This window comes from Clavelina lepadiformis, chromosome 7 (genome assembly GCF_947623445.1).
Source record: "Clavelina lepadiformis chromosome 7, kaClaLepa1.1, whole genome shotgun sequence".
Classification (NCBI taxonomy): Eukaryota; Metazoa; Chordata; class Ascidiacea; order Aplousobranchia; family Clavelinidae; genus Clavelina; species Clavelina lepadiformis.
The window spans coordinates 1,858,400-1,877,712 of NC_135246.1; the positions used below are offsets into that span (position 1 = coordinate 1,858,400).

The window sequence follows — 19,313 nt, forward strand, 5'->3', positions numbered from 1 at the left end:
CAAAGCGTTATACAAGACGTCGTTCTTCGTACCTTCATCTTCCGGTTTCGGGTATGCAATGGCTCCCAAATTGACAAGGGCGTTGACGTAACTTCGATTCGTTTCACCGAGAGCTTGGGTTCTTTGCACAAGTTGTTGTTTGGCCTTGTTACATCGAAGTGAGCAACAAGCAACTTCCTTTGCCATAGTTCATGGTGCCTACCTCTGCACCATTGCATTTCATTTCCAACTTAACCTCTTCCGGTAAATTCAGCATAAAAGCATGATTTTAGCTGAAGCTGTTGCGTCCACACTGTCGCAGAAACTTTCAAACGTGGATAAAAACGAGCTAAAACTTTCTCCAAGTTCAAACTTCGGAGGAGGGTAAAAAAAATTCATCGTGGATAAAACCTGGTCCAGATCACTTTCTTTATACACGTTTTGAAACTGCAGGTCCTGCCGTGCTCGCCAAATGTTACCGGCCTTTTTCTAGTGCTGGTTCGAAGAGACCTGCAGTTAACTATCAGATTGTATTTCAAAAACGATAAAAACTAGGCACGTCTACGCAGCCGTACCGGTATCGGTAGAATCTCATCCTCAATCATTGTAGCAACAGACAAGGCGCAGCCAAATTGACAAGCGCTTCCGCCCGGAGGCAGACAAGACTGCGGAATGACAAATCAAGCGTAAAACAACGTAACATTTAAACCTATTTAACTGAACGCGGTGCGTATCTAGTATGGAAGTGCACAAACGACCGAAGTTTTTGGCGCACAACTCAGCTCACACTTGACTGATTGAAACAAACTTGGTATTGTTCGAATGGGAAAGAATTTCTCTCAAAGTCCATGTAATTTAATTTTCCAAATAATTAACACTCCACCACTTTCCGCTTACTCAACTTGGCTTAAGGTTAAAACGCAATATCTCATCACGTGGTTTCCCAACTTTTATCGCATAACAGCGGAGAGTTGGAAATGTAAATGTGGTTGTTTTTTCTCCGTGTTCATAGAGATATATGTTTTTAAACAAAGATTTTTTGTTGGTTTGAGTTCTTGGTTTTGGCGTATGTTTGATACCACACAGTTGAGAAATCCCTTCTTTTTTGACAGATTTATTCGCCCCGTGAAGACTGTTTCAGTCCCATTTTAAGGGGATAAATGTTGTGAGAAGGTGCAAATTTTTTAGAATGTTAAATCTAGTGTTGTACCGTTTGTCCTACTTCATAGATACGTTGGATTTTTTTCGGTAAAGTAGTGCATTGAAGGCTCAAAAACGCCTCGGAAGTTGGATCAGTAAGATGCTAAATTTTTAATGCGTCACTTCGTTTTACCCCACAATAAAATGTCGTCAAATGACGTGCGGCAGCAGGTGCGCGAACATTTAAAACTAATTTTTTTAAAGGTGTATAAATACCCAGATGTAGCAGTTCCATTCAAAGATATCAAAGGTCTCCAACCAAATCAACGTGGATTAGTTCCGTTGTCGCAATAACAATGTATACAGTAAACAAATAACGTAAAAAGTATGCAGATAGCTCGACAGGGGATGCGAAGAAAAGAAACTGCACAAAACTATATATACAGGTCTTAAAGAGTTTTCAGTCATCTGAAGTTTAGGTATTTAATCCAGTATATTTTCCCAACTTCTAGGCTATTTTATAAACGAAAATAAATTTACAAACACAATTAATAAATGCCTGCAAAAACCTGTTAGAGTAAAATAATTTTAATAGAAGGTTGAATTTTAGAGAGCTGTAAAGCGATGTAGTTACAAAGGACATCCGCCGTGATTGTCAACCATATACTTAGCTAGATCGTATGATAATGTTTTGTTTCTATTTTTTATTTTTGACAACTTCTCGTAAAGAATATTGACAAGAAAAGTGTCGTTATAAGTCTTCGGGATCGAATCGAAAAGATCTTTGAAATCAAAATTGCTTTTTTTCATCCTGTTGCTTTCAGTCTGCAAAATCTTCGCTTTTTTAACTCCCTTCAGTTTTCTTAGCTTCGTGATATCGTTGTCCATTCTCTCGCGTCCGTATTCATCCACTTTCCTCCATAATGTGGCGTTGAAGTGACGGTATAAGAATATATCCTACATGGAACTTATTTCAAGATATTGAAAAATTAAAGCAATCGGGCTGATTTGAGTAACCAAGAAATATTTTATTTTGAGTGGCTTTGTTATAAAAGTGTAGTGTATTTGTATTAGGTTGGACTGTTTGACAGACTACAGAAATACTTTACACCGCTTTAATTCCGTCTGTAATCTTACCAACTTAAACATTTTCTGAAACTTAGCGTTTCTTTCGGGATATTCATCCAGGTTATAATGGGGATAGGATCTCACGTTTCTGTGTTTACCTACCAAGGTTTTCCACGTCACGTTCATTATGTTCTAAAAACATCTCAATGAAAAATAGGATAAATGTTGTAACGAAATTTGTTAGAGGTATAGAGTTTTAAAAATACCTTCAGTAAAATCAACGATTCTTCCATGTGTTCGTTTATCATAACCAGATCAATTCCTGAATCAAGTATCTCAATATTCTTCTTGATTTCCTCCTCGTCTTCAAGGTTTGAATCTAATCCCAAATCGAAAGCTTGCGGATTTTTACTTCTGTTTTACAAAAAAAAACAATATTTGACCAAACCTGACCAACGGTATACGATTGGCAACGTTTGATTTTTAGACGAAATTAAGAATCGCGTGAAAAATAAAGTCAACAAGCTCACTTGAAGAAATAAGGAATATTTTGATCAAGATTTTCAAAAGCTAAATCGAAATATTCCAGCACGTCAATATTGCGACCTTCAGCTATATGCAAATATGGGTAAAGAAAACAGTTTGCTTCTAGCTGTTTCTTTTCTCTCCATTCTTCTTCAAAAAAGTTTTTAGCGTAGTAATAATTAAAAGCCGACTGAAATTGTTTCCAAGGTTGGCGAATGATGGTAAAGACTCTGTTTTAAATTGACATTAAGGTTAATTTACATTGCACTTGTTATTCGCGAAAAGCTATCTAACAATAAGTATCAACAACGTGTTTATCCATTTTAACGTAGCTAATGATGTTACCATTACCTGGTTCTTTTTGGCATTATATTTTTAACTAGAGTAAGATTTAAGCGGCTGTGATGATAAATGGCCGTTTTTATACATTCGTTCTTCTTGTTTGTTCCAACGTCATCTTTCAAACGGAACAAGAACCTTTGCTGTATACGACCTGGATATCCCCCAATAACTGGGTTAACGTAGCAATGCTCCTAGATTTACAAACGTTATTTTATGAATTTGTCATTCGGCATTGTAATAGATGCTAACAAAACCCTGTAACACTAGTTATTAGCGAGTCTATGATTTATTTGATACGTCCACACCGAGCATTCAAATCGAATGACAATGAAAATCCTTAAGTAGGGATATCATTGGAATCAACGATTAAAGGAGCAGTGAACAACAGCCAAGGCAACAATAAATAAACACTGGCTACTAGCGGTGTGAATATTTAAACTAAATATTGTTGACTTTCGTTTGCGCCGCAAGGTGATGACAGAAAACTAGTAAGCTACTGCAAGTCAGGCTGTTACCAGCCTACCAGTTGAGTCATACTTCCTATACTTTACTATGATCACAGGCATTAATAAGTAAGTTATTACAAATTAAATGGAATTCCACAAATAAGACCAAAATCCTATAGTTTTTGACACGATCTTAAGACCAGTGGTGTCAACCGATTCATTGCGCAAAGCTATTCTTAAATTATAAACGCTTAAAAGAAAGGAATTTTTTAGGCTGTTCGAAAATAATTACGCTTAATCTTCGCTCAAAGTAGATGTTAAAATATCTGCCACGACACCACAAATATCGTCTTTCGCATAAACAAACAGTGTTAATACTGTTTAAGCAGAGTCAGAGAGTCTGCAACAGACGATTTCATGCCATAGGCGTAGCCAGGGGGGGCGAAAGGGGCCATGGCCCCACCCAAATTTTTGTGTCTATAGGTTTCTACATCAGGTGGCGGTGTCTTAAAACAAACACTTTGTAGTTCCCTTGAACTCATGAAATATTTGGCCCACCCCAAATTTTTTTTATGGCTACGCCACTGTTTCATGCCCCGCAGCAATTGGTTTGCCAGAATGATTTATTGGCCGTTCTGAAATCTGCGACTACAACGTTTGTCGTACATTGTTGTCTATAATCATAATAAGTATGATAATATGAACTCATTTGCTTTACGAGTAAATCCATAACAAACTAACGTAATATTTAACTAATTGCTAATAGGACACAGCATTGTAAGTTTTCTCAAGCATAAGAAACACAATATAACAATAATGTATTATTTATTTGTTAATTAATTGTTAATTTTATTAGCTATTTTGTTAATTTGTCATTAAATATTTAATCATTTACATCTGCCACCGCCATACGGCTGTAGTATAGTACAATTACAAACAAAGTTCAGTAATAACTAGGAACTTAAAATCTGCTGCACAATATTAAAATATTGCGAAACAATAAGTGATCGGTAATTGATAATAATCAATCAATCGACAATCAATAATCGATCGGATAAAATCCTTTTCAAATCAAAGTTGTATCAACAGTTGCTATTTTACTAAATTGCCGGTACACAGATGGCTAAGTTATGTGGTTCTCATGTGATGCGAGAATTTTGCTTAAGTATCCCTAGAATATTAAAAGCTTTTGAACTCAATATAGTAAAATAAATCTTTCAATCGCATGGGTCACATTTCGTTACCTTTGCTACCACAGACATACGTTAGTATTACGTCACAAAGAAATATGTTGAAATTACGCTAAACAGTGGAATTATTTTTAGTGTCTACACGTTCCTTCATAATTAAAATAATAAATTATTATAGACTTATGAAATTATACTATTTATGTTTTGGGGCGCTACCCAACTCTTCTTCTTATATGACTGTTCTGAAAGATTAAAGTAAAATAAAAAACATGATATAGTTTGGCATTCCGAAGTTTAACTTTGTTTTTGGTTTTTCTACACGGTACGTGTAGAAACATTTTTTATTTGTAGAAAAACCACAAATAAAGTTAACCTTCGGAATGTCAAACTATATCATGTTTTTTTTAAATTTTACTATAAACTTGAGTTAACACGGATCAGTCGCCATCAACTTGAAAGATTCGCCATCAACCTGTACCTGGGAAAAATCAGATGCGCAGTAAGTTATAATGGTCAAATTCAAACATGCTCCTTTTGCACAGAACAAGGGCACAAATTTAGAGACTGCCCAAAGAGAATGCAGATTGGCAACAGCGATGCGGACAAACTGGATGTACCGATGACGACCACTCGGAATGTGGAATCAGAAGAGGAGGAACCAGCACCACCCCCCAGCGAAAGAACAATCAAACTATTACGAGAAAAGAGCACCAAGGAGACGGAGAAGAGCCGAGCGGGAGAGCTTTTGGAGGGGAGCCTGAAGCTCGACTCGAATGAGCAGTCCCCTGAACAACAGAAAAACAGAGGAAACAAAAGAAAAGACATCAGCGGGGACTCAACAGAAAATCAGGAAAATCAAAAAAGTAAGATAGACCATATGCCATATGACTTTACCGAATTGCCTTTAAACGAAACCGCAGACGTGAGATGCACATGCAGGAACTTCTATCAAGTTCGGAGAAGCAATAAACCGGGAAAGGAGGCACCGCGGATTCAGCACCCGGTGTACTGTGAGGGATGCGATGGAGCCCTAATAAGGTGCAACTGCGTCGACTTCTCGTTCCAACTCGTTGAAAATAGATACAAGCCATGCTTTTTTAATTGCTGCAAAATAACGTACAAACCGAACCCCAGTGAACTCAATAGAACTATCACGTAATGACCGCACAACTCTGCTGTGTTTCTTATTTCAGAACGATTTGAAATGTACTCTGTGCTCTACCTTTTGATCATTTTTTCTCGAATTTTTTTTTTTTTTTATTATTATTAAGCGTGCCTTAACACTGTTTGAGAGCGTTTAATAAACAAAAACTCATCAACTTGAAAGATTTACAGCGTCACGCATCCCGCTAATTAGTATGGTACCAAGCCTTGAATAAAAAAACTTCTGAGTGTTGTTGTTGCGAGCCGGCTCGGAGACTTGAAAGGCACATTGGCTACTAAGGCAGCAGGTTAATTAATTGGAGCCGGATATTGCGTTCGAGTGTCAAACTATCTAATAACCACGCCACACTTTGAACCTGTATCACTCACTTCGATCGCTTCATGAAAAAACAAGGTTTAAAAATTCCAAGAAATATCTTCCTAAATGGTCCGTGCTACATTTTGTCAGCAAACTAATGAGTAATGAATATCAGTTGAGAATCTTTTTAACCATTTAAAAAAGTTTACAACTACTTCGCTGCGTTTGCAATAATTGTGAATTGTTGTTGCCTGAAAAATCAGTAAAAGATTCCTGACACCTTGAAAGTTTTCTGCAAGGTAAACTTTTTACGTAAAATCATTCGGCTACTGGTAGCTTTTAGTAATTTTTATTTAGAGCAGATTCTTAAAATTAAAAATGATTGCCACGAAACGTTTCCAACTTTAGGATGCCAACACTGTCTATAACAAATACAAGAACCGACAAGTATAAAAATTTTAGTTAAAAATTGAAATTGAAATTGAATGCAAAATATATTTTACCCTTTGTAAATGATTTGCTCTTTTGTACAACCTGCAGATTTGCTTCACAGTTGAACTGCCAGTTTTATGAGTTTTTATGTATACAAATGGTTTCACAGTGGAGCATTCATCAGCCTGAAAGCACACAAAGGTTTGTTATATTGTAAGTTGCTCTGCTACTTTATGGCATGTTTTAAATCCTTTAATAGTTCAATTAAGAACGTTTTCTACATTTGTTATGTTCCAAGCAAGCAACAGTTAAATTACCTGCTTTACCGCAAATACATATTTTATTTAAGCAACTATAATTGAGGCCAATTCGTTGAAAATGCATATTTTTTGCTTCTAGACAAAGTTGCTTTACATGATGTTCAATTCGGTGACAGCTTTTGCAACACAGAGTATGCTTTAGTAAGTTAAGCTTAGAATAAAATAGTATCCGTGTCTCCATCTTTCCATTACATTATAACTATACCATAGTGGTGGGACCACGACTGGTAAGTAACTAACGAATGGAATGTCGTAGGTTACAAGCAACCGTTTGTTTATTGCATTTAAAAAATAACTTTAATTTGTGACACTGATGCCGATCATAATAGTCGTCGTAAGTGGGATGTTACGATGTTATCAAATAATTAAAACATATTTTTCTGATAGTAGGCCTAATGCTTACAATGATACTTACTTCTTTACCATCGCGCGGTTGATCCGTTAGAGCAGAAGAAATCTCTTTTTGACTTATGTTGCTCATTATCGGTAAGTGGAAATAGAAGTCTGCTCTTTCTTTTGTGGTGGACAGACTTTGAGTGTAATAAAAGGAAATGGCACACAATCCAAATATTAAAATCATTAACACTTGAATTGTTCTGGATCGTCGTACATTTGTACAAGTCCGTTTTAAAATGTTTCTCATTTTAAAAAAATTCAATCAAAATTTGTAGAACAAATCTAACGACAGTAAATTGAACAAATTGAGTTAATTGAACTAATTAAATTAATTTATTTGAACGTCAAGGTCAAAAGCTCGAGATCGTGAAAAAGCTCGATTTCATATTTTTAATCTTTAAACAATACTTATAGTATTGAAATCTGTCATGAAACTTATCATGAAATTTTTGTATGACGTCACAATATCTGCCAAATATGTCAAAATTATTGTCCGAGGTCACAGGATGTGTGACAGGTTTTTGGGGTATGGTGATAATTTCCTAACAATTAAAAATATTTGAAAATTCTTCCACCAGTTAATTTAGCAATTAATGCGTTTTGACAAAAGAGGTAATAAAGATTATAATTTACTGCAGTCGTGCTAGTGTAAAAACTAAAGTTGTAACTAGTTTTTGTATTTTGGTTTGGTTTTATTATTTTGTATTTTAACCCCTGCCACCCATAATTCCAATACATAGCTAGTCACTCCCGCATCGCTGTCGTAGAATAAGGCAGACGCACTAGTAATAACTTCACATACTAATTCACTTTTATATGGAATATCCTTGTTACAGACAGTCATTTTATTTCTCATCTACAAGCCAGATAGTGTACACTGCATCATTACGCTCTGAAGGCATGAAACGCCGACCGTGATTAATCTAGTTGCGGTCGAAGGCAAATGTTAAACTAACCTCAACTTTTCTGAATAGACTAGGAATCTCAGCCTGTCCATAAACTAACCCAATTATTAGCATTCAGTAGAATGTATTGCGTGGTTATTTTTGAATATCTTTTCCAAAAATATAAAAACTGATTCTATAATAATACGATTCGACTCAAGTCAACCTAAATTTCAACGTTTTCACGAGTCAAGTCGTATCTTTATAGCATTAAAACACGAGCCAATTCAAGTTTTTTCATAAACTTGACTCGAAACTTTTGTCACTTATAATACCACAAATTCTTTTTCTTCAACAACTAGTATCAATATCTTTAATCTTCTTAAAACGTTTTTTTAAGTGTCTTTTCTAAGTGTCTTTTTCGACTGTTAGCTTGATATAATTGCCGTGATTCTATTGTATGTGTTGAAATTGTGGCTATATTTACACGAAATACCATTTAGCTATTTCCGATCGTTGACAAGTAAAGAATAGCAAAGATTTATGTCATATCCGTGACCTGCACAGCGAATGCATAGGCTTATGTTGTCGGCTGATCGCACGGCTTAAAGAATGAAAAACGTACGCAATGAACAATTTCCTGTCGCATATACACGCATTGGTAGATTTATCTGTGCGTAGCCTTAGCAGTATAGAGTGGTGTGAAAACGTTTTTGTTGTTTTAATTTTATTTTCATTCGAATATATTTCTTGTAGTGACCCTTTCTAACCACAAAACTGCAATTATGAGACTTTGGACTTTTCCTTCATTCCCCATTTTGAAGAAGGGGCAAATGTCTCATTTTATCACTTAATGTGTAGTTAAATTACCAAGAGTACAATCGCGATTACCTTTTGCATACAAAGTATAGGCATGCCTACGACTACACCATACTCGAATATGACAGAATTCACATACCTCTATCTCCCGTTGTATATACGATTAATACATAGAGTGGATATTTTGGCCTTAAATACATATTTTCTTCGTTCTCATGCCAAGTTTTACCTACATCCTGCACGCGATCTTGAAATTTGAATCACTTCATTTTCTAGGTTAATTCCAAGGCCAAAACACAAAACTGACCATGTTGCCCCTGATTGGAGTAAACAGATTTTAAAAACCCTACGTAAGAGTCTAACAAACTCAGAAAAGTCTAAGGTTTTCACAAAAAATTTTCCTTCATACATAGCACTCGTCATATTAACTTTACCCGATGAGAAACTTTTCGTACGTTTACAGAACTGCTGTTTTTATGTTAATATTTGAAGCTTGTTTTTTACGCATTAAAATAAGTTTTACGGCCCAATTTGTGTACAAAGTAAGTAAGTCAGCAATGTACCATACACGAAACAGGAAGATTTTAACAAATAAGAGTTGAGTCCAACTATATTAACCGGGCAACGACACTCGACCTATTCACGGGTGCTGTCCCGCTACTGGTCAAGGCAGGAACTTTTGGCTGCTCCCTTTCGGACCTGACCCGATTCGTTCCTCCTTGGACAACCTGGGCACCTTATGTTCCCATAAGACGACCATATTGACGCTGAGCTTAGCGCGGACACCTGCTCGACATAGGTCCAAGTACCGCACATTTCCCAGTTTCAAGTTGTTCAACAACTCTAGCTTCCAAGTAACTGGATTACAGGCGTGCGCCACAACGCCCGGCGAGCATACAGCGACTAAATGGAGCGTATAAACATCAAAATATTTTTGGAACGTTGAGATTTGATTTCCATATACGAAACAAATAAATCTCAATTTGATTCTTTAAAAACTGCCTCAAAGTTTACAAATGTACATTCTGTGATTAAGCCAATATTTGGCGTTTATACTGTGAGTGGATACATTCGAAAGCGAGCACGGCAGGACTCGAACCTGCAATCTTCTGATCCGAAGTCAGACGCGTTATCCATTACGCTACGTGCCCTGTCAAGGAAAAGTAATCAACGTAACTTACATCAATACGAGATTGGTGTAATCTGAATCTGTTAGTGCAGCACCTCGTTCACATGGCAAATTCTTCCAAATACAGGACTGACCTGAAAATTTCGTTAAATGCATGACAGATCCCCCCGCACCAGTTATTTGCAAAAGTGCTCCTGAGTCCTGCTTAAACTAACAATTTCACCACATGAAAGAGATTGCTCGTGTCCGTTAAGCATTAACTTCTTATGTCTCAAATCCTTTCTCGGTAAAATAAACTGGTAGATATTTGGATTTTAAAACTAATCAAAATTTTACTATTAGCTTTAATTGTCTACGAATTCGTAAAAAGTTGGAACGAGCGCACCAGGATTCGAACCTGGAATCTTATGATCCGTAGTCAGACGCGTTATCCATTGCGCCAAGCACCCACAAGCTTTTACAAAATGTCGATTACGTAATCCAGTTTAAATAAATTTACCTCAGTTACAATTTCAATAATTTAAATGCATTTATACATAACAACACTTTGGTAACGTCAAGGTGCGTGTTTTAGGAGATGTATATATTTGAAGAAGGGGCAAATGTCTCATTTTATCACTTAATGTGTAGTTAAATTACCAAGAGTACAATCGCGATTACCTTTTGCATACAAAGTATAGGCATTCCTACGACTACACCATACTCGAATATGACAGAATTCACATACCTCTATCTCCCGTTGTATTAACGATTAATACATAGAGTGGATATTTTGGCCTTAAATACAAATTTTCTTCGTTCTCATGCCAAGTTTTACCTATATCCTGATGCACGCGATCTTGAAATTTGAATCACTTCATTTTCTAGGATAATTCCAAGGCCAAAACACAAAACCGACCATGTTGCCCTGATTGGTGTAAACAGATTTTAAAAACCCTACGTAAGAGTCTAACAAACTCAGAAAAGTCTAAGGTTTTCACAAAAAATTTTCCTTCATACATAGCACTCGTCATATTAACTTTACCCGATGAGAAACTTTTCGTACGTTTACAGAACTACTGTTTTTATGTTAATACTTGAAGTTTGTTTTTTACGTATTAAAATAAGTTTTACGGCCCAATTTGTTTACAAAGTAAGTAAGTCAGCAGTGTACCATACACGAAACAGGAAGATTTTAACAAATAAGAGTTGAGTCCAACTATATTAACCGTGCTACGACACTCGGCCTATTCACGGGTGCTGTCCCGCTACTGGTCAAGGCAGGAACTTTTGGCTGCTCCCTTACGGACCTGACCCGGTTCGTTCCTTCTTGGACAACTTGGACACTTTACGTTCCCATAAGACGGCCATATTGACGCTGAGCTTAACGCGGACACCTGCTCGACATAGGTCCAAGTAGCGCACATTTCCCAATTTCAAGTTGTTCAACAACTCCAGCTTCCTAGTAACTGGATTACAGGCGTGCGCCACAACGCCCGGCGAGCATACAGCGACTAAATGGAGCGTATAAACATCTAAATATTTTTCGAACGTCGAGATTTGATTTCAATTTACAAAACAAATAAATCTCAATTTGTTTCTATAAAAACTGCCTCAAACTTTACAAACGTACATTGTGTGAATAAGCCAATAGTTGGCTTTTATACTGTGAGTTGATTCATTCGAAAGCGAGCACGGCAGGACTCGAACCTGCAATCTTCTGATCCAAAGTCAGACGCGTTATCCATTACGCTACGTGCCCTGTCAAGGAAAAGCAATCAACGTAACTTCCATCAATACGAAGTTGGTGTAATCTGATTTGAATGGTGGTGAACCTCGTTCACATGGCAAGTTCTTCCAAGTACAGGACTGAACTGAAAATATCGTTAAATGCATGACAGATCCCCCTGCACCAGTTAATTGCAAAAGTGCTATTGAGTCCTGCTTAAACTAACAATTTCACCACATGGAAGAGATTGCTCGTGTCCGTCAAATATAAACTTCATATGTCTCAAATCCTTTCTCGTTAAAATAAACTGGTAGATATTTGGATTTTAAAACTAAGCAAAAATATCTTATTAGCTTTGATTGTCTACGAATTCGTAAAAAGCTTGAACGAGCGCGCCAGGATTCGAACCTGGAATCTTCTGATCCGTAGTCAGACGCGTTATCCATTGCGCCACGCACCCACAAGTTTTTACAAAATGTCATTTACGTAATCCCTTTAAATGAATTTACCTCAGTTAAAATTTCAATATATTAAATGCATTTATACATAACAAAACATTAGTTAAGTCAAGGTGCTTGTTTTAGGAGATGTATTGTATATATTTGAAGAAGGGGCAAATGTCTGATTTTATCACGTAATTTGTAGTAAATTACCAAGAATACAGTCGCGATTACCTTTTGCATACAAAGTATAGGTATGCCTACGATTACACCATACTCGTATATGACAGAATTCACGTACCTCTAACTCCCACTGTAAATAGGATTAATATATAGATTGGATGTTTTGCCCTTAAGAGGGGTCAAAGACCTAAAACTAAGATCTTTATGAATTTGTGGTACTCCTACGTAGGGCTTTAAACAAGCTTTTTATACCAATCAGAAGGCATCATGTTTTGTAGCCTAGAAATTGCACTAGCAGTTGGCGTGCTTTAATGTCCCGGGACTCGTGCAGAATTAGGCTAAAAATTAGCATGAAAATAGCTAAGATTGGCTTTTTAGACCAAAATGTTTAGTGTATGTTTTGCGCCCCTGTGAAAAAAGTTTGAATCATGGTTTTTGATGGTATTTTATGGAAAGGTAGTTCAAAGCATACTAAATTGACATGCGAAATTTATGAGAGCCCAATGGAGGATTTTTTGAGTAATCAGTTTTTAGTAAGCAAATTTACTGTATGAAAAAACAAACAAAGATTTTATGGCATTTTTGGTGTTTGACCCCCTTTGAAATACAATTTTTTTTTCTCTTGCCAAGTTTTACCTACATCTCGAACGCCAACTTAAAATCGGAAACACTTCATTTTCTAGGATAACTCCAAGGCCAAAACACACTACCGACCATGTTGCCCCTGATTGGTGGAAACGTATTTTAAATGCACTACGTAAGAGTCTAACAAACTTAGAAAAGTTTAAGTTTTTCACAAACACGTTTCCTTCATACATAGCACTCGTAATATTATCTTTACGCGATGAGAAACTTTTCGTACGTTTACAAAACTACTGCTTTTATGTTAATATTTGCAGTTTGATTTTTACGCATTAAAATAAGTTTTACGGTCCAATTTGTGTACAAACTAATTAATTCAGCAGTGTACCATACACGAAACAGAATGGTTTTACCAAAAGAGAGTTGAGTCCAACTATATTAACCGGGCTACGAGACTCGGCCTATTCACGGGTGCTGTCCCGCTACTGGTCAACGCGGGAACTTTTGGCTGCTCCCTTTTGGACCTGACCCGGTTCGTTCCTCTTTAGACAACCTGGACACCTTAAGTTTCCATAAGACGACCATATTGACGCTGAGCTTAGCGCGGACACCTGCTCGACATAGGTCCAAGTACCGCACATTTCCCAGTTTCAAGTTGTTCAACAACTCCAGCTTCCAAGTAACTGGATTACAGGCGCGCGCCACAACGCCCGGCGAGCCTACAGCGACTAAATGGAGCGTATAAACATCAAATTCTTTTTGGAACGTCGAGATTTGATTTCCATATACGAAACAAATAAATCCCAATTGGGTTCTTTGAAAACTGCCTCAATGTTTACAAATATACATTGTGTGAATAAGCCAATGTTTTGCGTTTATACTGCGAATGGATACATTCGAAAACGAGCACGGCAGGACTCGAACCTGAAATCTTCTGATCCGAAGTCAGACGCGTTATCCATTACGCTACGTGCCCTGTTAAGGAAAAGTATTCAACGTAACTTACATCAATACGAGATTGGTGTAATCTGAATCTGTTAGTGCAGCATCTCGTTCACATGGCAAGTTCTTCCAAGTACAGGACTGACCTGAAAATTTCGTTAAATGCATGACAGATCATCCTGCGCCAGTTATTTGCAAAAGTGCTATTGAGTCCTGCTTAAACTAACAATTTCACCACATGAAACAGATTGCCCGTGTCCGTCAAGTATAAACTTCATATGTCTCAAATCCTTTCTCGGTAAATGAAACTGGTAGGTATTTGGATTTTAAAACTAAGCAATAGTATCTTATTAGTTTTGATTGTCTACGAATTCGTAAAAATTTTGAACGAGCGCGCCAGGATTCGAACCTGGAATCTTCTGATCCGTAGTCAGACGCGTTATCCATTGCGCCACGCACCCAATATTGATTTCGTAATCCGGTTTAAATGAATTTAACTCAGTTAAAATTTCAATACTTTAAATGCATTTGTACATACCAAAACTTTAATTACGTCAAGGTGCTTGTTTTAGGAGATGCACTGTGTATATTTAAAGAAGGGGCAAGAGTCTGATTTTATGAATTAATGTGTAGTAAAATTACCAAGAATACAGTCGCGATTACTTTTTGCATACAAAGTATAGGTATGCCTGCGACTACACCATACTGGTATACGACAGATTTCACATACCTCTATCTCCTGCTGTATATAGGATTAATGTTTGGAGTGCATATTTTGGCCTTAAGGTTCGTCAAACACCAAAAACTAAGATCTTTATGAATTTGTTGTACTCCTACGTAGGGCTTTAAAATAGCACTTTAGACCAATCGAAAAACAGCATGTTTTCAAGCCTGGGAACTACCCTTGAAGTTGGCGTGATTCAATGTCCCAGGTCGCGTGCAGAATTAGGCTCAAAAGTAGCATGAAAGTAGCCAAGATCGATTTTTGAGACCAAAATTTTAGTGTTTATTTTGCGTTTTTGTAAAAAACGTTTGAATCATGTTTTTTGAAGGCTTTTTATGGAATGATAGTTCAAAGCATACTAAATTGCCATGCAAAATTTCAGAGAGCCCCATAAAAGATTTTTTGAGTAAACAGTCTTTCAGTAAAATCACTGTGTAAAAATACAAACAAAGATTTTATGGCATTTTTGGTGTTTAGCCCCTCCTGAAAAACAAATTTTCTTCTTACTCATGCCAAATTTTACGTACGTCTTGAAGGCGATCTTAAAACTTGAAAAAATTCATTTTCTAGGATAATTCCAAAGCCAAAACACAAATACGACCATATTGCCCTGATTGGTGTAAACATATTTTAAAAGCCTTACGTAAGAGTGTAACCAACTCAGAAAAGTTTAAGTTTTTCACAGATACGTTTCTTTCATACATAGCACTCGTAATATTATCTTTACGCGATGAGAACCTTTTCGTTCATTTACAGAACCACTGTTTTTATGTAAATATTTGAAGTTTCTTTTTTACACATTAAAACAAGTTTTACGGCCCAATTTGTGTACGAATTAATTAAGTCTGCAACGTACCATGCACGAAACAGGAAGCTTTTAGCAAAAAAGAGTTGAGTCCAACTATATTAACCGGGCTACGACACTCGGCCTATTCACGGGTGCTGTCCCGCTACTGGTCAACGCGGGAACTTTTGGTTGCTCCCTTTCGGACCTGACCCGGTTCGTTCCTCTTTAGACAACCTGGACACCTTAAGTTTCCATAAGACGACCATATTGACGCTGAGCTTAGCGCGGACACCTGCTCGACATAGGTCCAAGTACCGCACATTTCCCAGTTTCAAGTTGTTCAACAACTCCAGCTTCCAAGTAACTGGATTACAGGCGCGCGCCACAACGCCCGGCGAGCCTACAGCCACTAAATGGAGCGTATAAACATCAAATTTTTTTTGGAACGTCGAGATTTGATTTCCATATACGAAACAAATAAATCCCAATTGGGTTCTTTGAAAACTGCCTCAATGTTTACAAATATACATTGTGTGAATAAGCCAAAGTTTTGCGTTTATCCTGCGAATGGATACATTCGAAAACGAGCACGGCAGGACTCGAACCTGCAATCTTCTGATCCGAAGTCAGACGCGTTATCCATTACGCTACGTGCCCTGTTAAGGAAAAGTATTCAACGTAACTTACATCAATACGAGATTGGTGTAATCTTAATCTGTTAGTGCAGCATCTCGTTCACATGGCAAGTTCTTCCAAGTACAGGACTGATCTGAAAATTTCGTTAAATGCATGACAGATCATCCTGCGCCAGTTATTTGCAAAAGTGCTATTGAGTCCTGCTTAAACTAACAATTTCACCACATGAAACAGATTGCCCGTGTCCGTCAAGTATAAACTTCATATGTCTCAAATCCTTTCTCGGTAAATGAAACTGGTAGGTATTTGGATTTTAAAACTAAGCAAAATTATCTTATTAGTTTTGATTGTCTACGAATTCGTAGAAAGTTTGAACGAGCACGCCAGGATTCGAACCTGGAATCTTCTGATCCGTGGTCAGACGCGTTATCCATTGCGCCACGCACCCAATATTGATTTCGTAATCCGGTTTAAATGAATTTAACTCAGTTAAAATTTCAATACTTTAAATGCATTTGTACATACCAAAACTTTGGTTACGTCAAGGTGCTTGTTTTAGGAGATGTGCGGTGTATATTTGAAGAAGGGGCTAGAGTCTGATTTTTTGAATTAATGTGTAGTAAAATTACCAAGAATACAGTCGCGATTACTTTTTGCATACAAAGTATAGGTATGCCTGCGACTACGCCATACTGGTATACGACAGATTTCACATACCTCTATCCAATGTTCCCTCTAATTTTTCACGAGTCTGAGCCAACACACTAACTCCATGAGCGGTCCCTTGGACAGCTGTGAGTAACATCAGACTTGCCACGTGCGCACTGTGGCCATTATTATGCGTTTATTTTATTTTCAATTCAGGTTGGATTTTTTTCATGTGCGCAGCACAGATTTTCTTTGCGCGGAGCCCGTGTCAGCAGTGCGCATTTGCGCACGCGCGCAGCTTAGAGGGAACATTGCCTCTATCTCCTTCTGTATATAGGATTAATGTTTGGAGTGCATATTTTGGCCTTAAGGTGCGTCAAACACCAAAAACTAAGATCTTTATGAATTTTTTGTACTCCTACGTAGGGCTTTAAAATAGCACTTTAGACCAATCGAAAAACAGCATGTTTTCAAGCCTGGGAACTACCCTTGCAGTTGGTGTGCTTCAATGTCCCAGATTGCGTGCAGAATTAGGCTCAAAAGTAGCATGAAAGTAGCCAAGATCGATTTTTGAGACCAACATTTTAGTTTTTATTTTGCGTCTGTGTAAAAAACGTTTGAATCATGTTTTTTGAAGGCTTTTTATGGAATGATAGTTCAAAGCATACTAAATTGCCATGCAAAATTTTAAAGAGCCCCATAAAAGATTTTTTGAGTAACCAGTATTTCAGTAAAATCACTGTATAAAAATACAAACAAAGATTTTTTGGCATTTTTGGTGTTTAGCCCCTCCTGAAAAACAAATTTTCTTCTTACTCATGCCAAATTTTACGTACGTCTTGAAGGCGATCTTAAAATTATGAAACAATTCATTTTCTAGGATAATTCCAAGGCCAAAACACAAAACCCACCATATTGCCCCTGATTGGTGTAAACATATTTTAAAAGCCTTACGTAAGAGTCTAACAAAATCAGAAATAAAGTTTAAGTTTTTCACAGATACGTTTCTTTCATACATAGCACTCGTAATATTATCTTTACGCAATGAGAACCTTTTCGTTCATTTACAGAACTACTGTTTTTATGTAAATATTTGAAGTTTCATTTTTAAACTTTAAAACAAGTTTTACGGCCCAATTTGTGTACAAAGTAAGTAAGTGTGCAATGTACCATGCACGAAACAGGAAGCTTTTAGCAAAAAAGAGTTGAGTCCAACTATATTAACCGGGCTACGACACTCGACCTATTCACGGGTGCTGTCCCGCTACTGGTCAACGCGGGAACTTTTGGCTGCTCCCTTTCGGACCTGACCCGGTTCGTTCCTCCTTAGACAATCTGGACACCTTAAGTTTCCCTAAGACGACCATATTGACGCTGAGCTTAGCACGGACACCTGCTCGACGTAGGTCCAAGTACCGCACATTTCCCAATTTCAAGTTGTTCAACAACTCCAGCTTCCAAGTAACTGGATTACAGGCGCGCGCCACAACGCCCGGCGAGCCTGCAACCACTAAATGGAACGTATAAACATCAAATTCTTTTTGGAACGTCGAGATTTGATTTCCATATACGAAACAAATAAATCCCATTTTGGTTGTTTGAAAACTGCCTCAATGTTTACAAATATACATTGTGTGAATAAGCCAATGTTTTGCGTTTATACTGCGAGTGGATACATTCGAAATCGAGCACGGCAGGACTCGAACCTGCAATCTTCTGATCCGAAGTCAGACGCGTTATCCATTACGCTACGTGCCCTGTTAAGGAAAAGTATTCAACGTAACTTACATCAATACGAGATTGGTGTAATCTGAATCCGTTGGTGCAGCATCTCGTTCACATGGCAAATCCTTACAAGTACAGGACTGACCTAAAAATATTTCGTTAAATGCATGACAGATCATCCTGCACCAGTTATTTGCAAACGTGCTCTTGAGTTCTGCTTTAAACTAACAATTTCACCACATGGAACAGATTGCCCGTTTCCGTCAAGTATAAACTTCACATGTCTCAAATCCTTTCTCGGTAAATGAAACTGGTAGATATTTGGATTTTAAAACTAAGTAAAAGTATTTTATTAGTTTTGATTGTCTACGAATTCGTAGAAAGTTTGAACGAGCGCGCCAGGATTCGAACTTGGAATCTTCTGATCCGTAGTCAGACGCGTTATCCATTGCGCCACGCACCCACAAGCTTTTACAAAATATAGATTTCGTAAAATGGTTTAAATGAATTTACCTCAGTTAAAATTTCAATACTTTAAATGCATTTGTTCATACCAAAACTTTGGTTACGTCAAAGTGCTTGTTTTAGGAGATGTACGGTGTATATTTGAAGAAGGGGTAAGAATCTGATTTTATGACTTAATGTGTAGTAAAATTACCAAGAAGACAGTCGCGATTACTTTTTGCATACAAAGAAAAAGTATGCCTGCGACCACACCATACTGGTATACGACAGATTTCACATACCTCTATCTCTCGCTGTATATAGGATTAATATATAGATTGCATATTTTGGCCTTCAGGGGG

General features: G+C 37.2%; 1 protein-coding gene and 10 non-coding genes across 11 annotated transcripts; all 11 read right to left on the reverse strand.

Annotated features, from left to right (window-relative positions):
- Positions 1–1,588: 1,588 nt before the first annotated feature.
- Positions 1,589–7,578, reverse strand: LOC143466049 (galactose-3-O-sulfotransferase 2-like). Its single transcript, XM_076964631.1, has 7 exons — positions 7,320–7,578; positions 6,656–6,769; positions 3,064–3,245; positions 2,718–2,942; positions 2,454–2,601; positions 2,257–2,379; positions 1,589–2,076 (listed from the first exon to the last, which is right to left on the reverse strand). The coding sequence occupies exons 1-7, from the start codon at positions 7,545–7,547 to the stop codon at positions 1,750–1,752; spliced, it is 1,347 nt and encodes a 448-aa protein (XP_076820746.1). The 5' UTR covers positions 7,548–7,578; the 3' UTR covers positions 1,589–1,749.
- Positions 7,579–10,081: 2,503 nt separating this feature from the next.
- On the reverse strand, positions 10,082–10,154 carry Trnar-ucg (transfer RNA arginine (anticodon UCG)). Its single transcript has one exon. It is a non-coding gene; the product is annotated as a tRNA-Arg (tRNA).
- Positions 10,155–10,508: 354 nt separating this feature from the next.
- Positions 10,509–10,581, reverse strand: Trnar-acg (transfer RNA arginine (anticodon ACG)). Its single transcript has one exon. It is a non-coding gene; the product is annotated as a tRNA-Arg (tRNA).
- Positions 10,582–11,800: 1,219 nt separating this feature from the next.
- On the reverse strand, positions 11,801–11,873 carry Trnaq-uug (transfer RNA glutamine (anticodon UUG)). Its single transcript has one exon. It is a non-coding gene; the product is annotated as a tRNA-Gln (tRNA).
- Positions 11,874–12,227: 354 nt separating this feature from the next.
- Trnar-acg (transfer RNA arginine (anticodon ACG)) lies at positions 12,228–12,300 on the reverse strand. Its single transcript has one exon. It is a non-coding gene; the product is annotated as a tRNA-Arg (tRNA).
- Positions 12,301–13,948: 1,648 nt separating this feature from the next.
- Positions 13,949–14,021, reverse strand: Trnar-ucg (transfer RNA arginine (anticodon UCG)). The gene has a single exon. It is a non-coding gene; the product is annotated as a tRNA-Arg (tRNA).
- Positions 14,022–14,375: 354 nt separating this feature from the next.
- Trnar-acg (transfer RNA arginine (anticodon ACG)) lies at positions 14,376–14,448 on the reverse strand. The gene has a single exon. It is a non-coding gene; the product is annotated as a tRNA-Arg (tRNA).
- A 1,634-nt stretch (positions 14,449–16,082) lies between these two features.
- On the reverse strand, positions 16,083–16,155 carry Trnar-ucg (transfer RNA arginine (anticodon UCG)). Its single transcript has one exon. It is a non-coding gene; the product is annotated as a tRNA-Arg (tRNA).
- A 354-nt stretch (positions 16,156–16,509) lies between these two features.
- On the reverse strand, positions 16,510–16,582 carry Trnar-acg (transfer RNA arginine (anticodon ACG)). Its single transcript has one exon. It is a non-coding gene; the product is annotated as a tRNA-Arg (tRNA).
- Positions 16,583–18,467: 1,885 nt separating this feature from the next.
- On the reverse strand, positions 18,468–18,540 carry Trnar-ucg (transfer RNA arginine (anticodon UCG)). Its single transcript has one exon. It is a non-coding gene; the product is annotated as a tRNA-Arg (tRNA).
- A 357-nt stretch (positions 18,541–18,897) lies between these two features.
- On the reverse strand, positions 18,898–18,970 carry Trnar-acg (transfer RNA arginine (anticodon ACG)). Its single transcript has one exon. It is a non-coding gene; the product is annotated as a tRNA-Arg (tRNA).
- Positions 18,971–19,313: the final 343 nt, after the last annotated feature.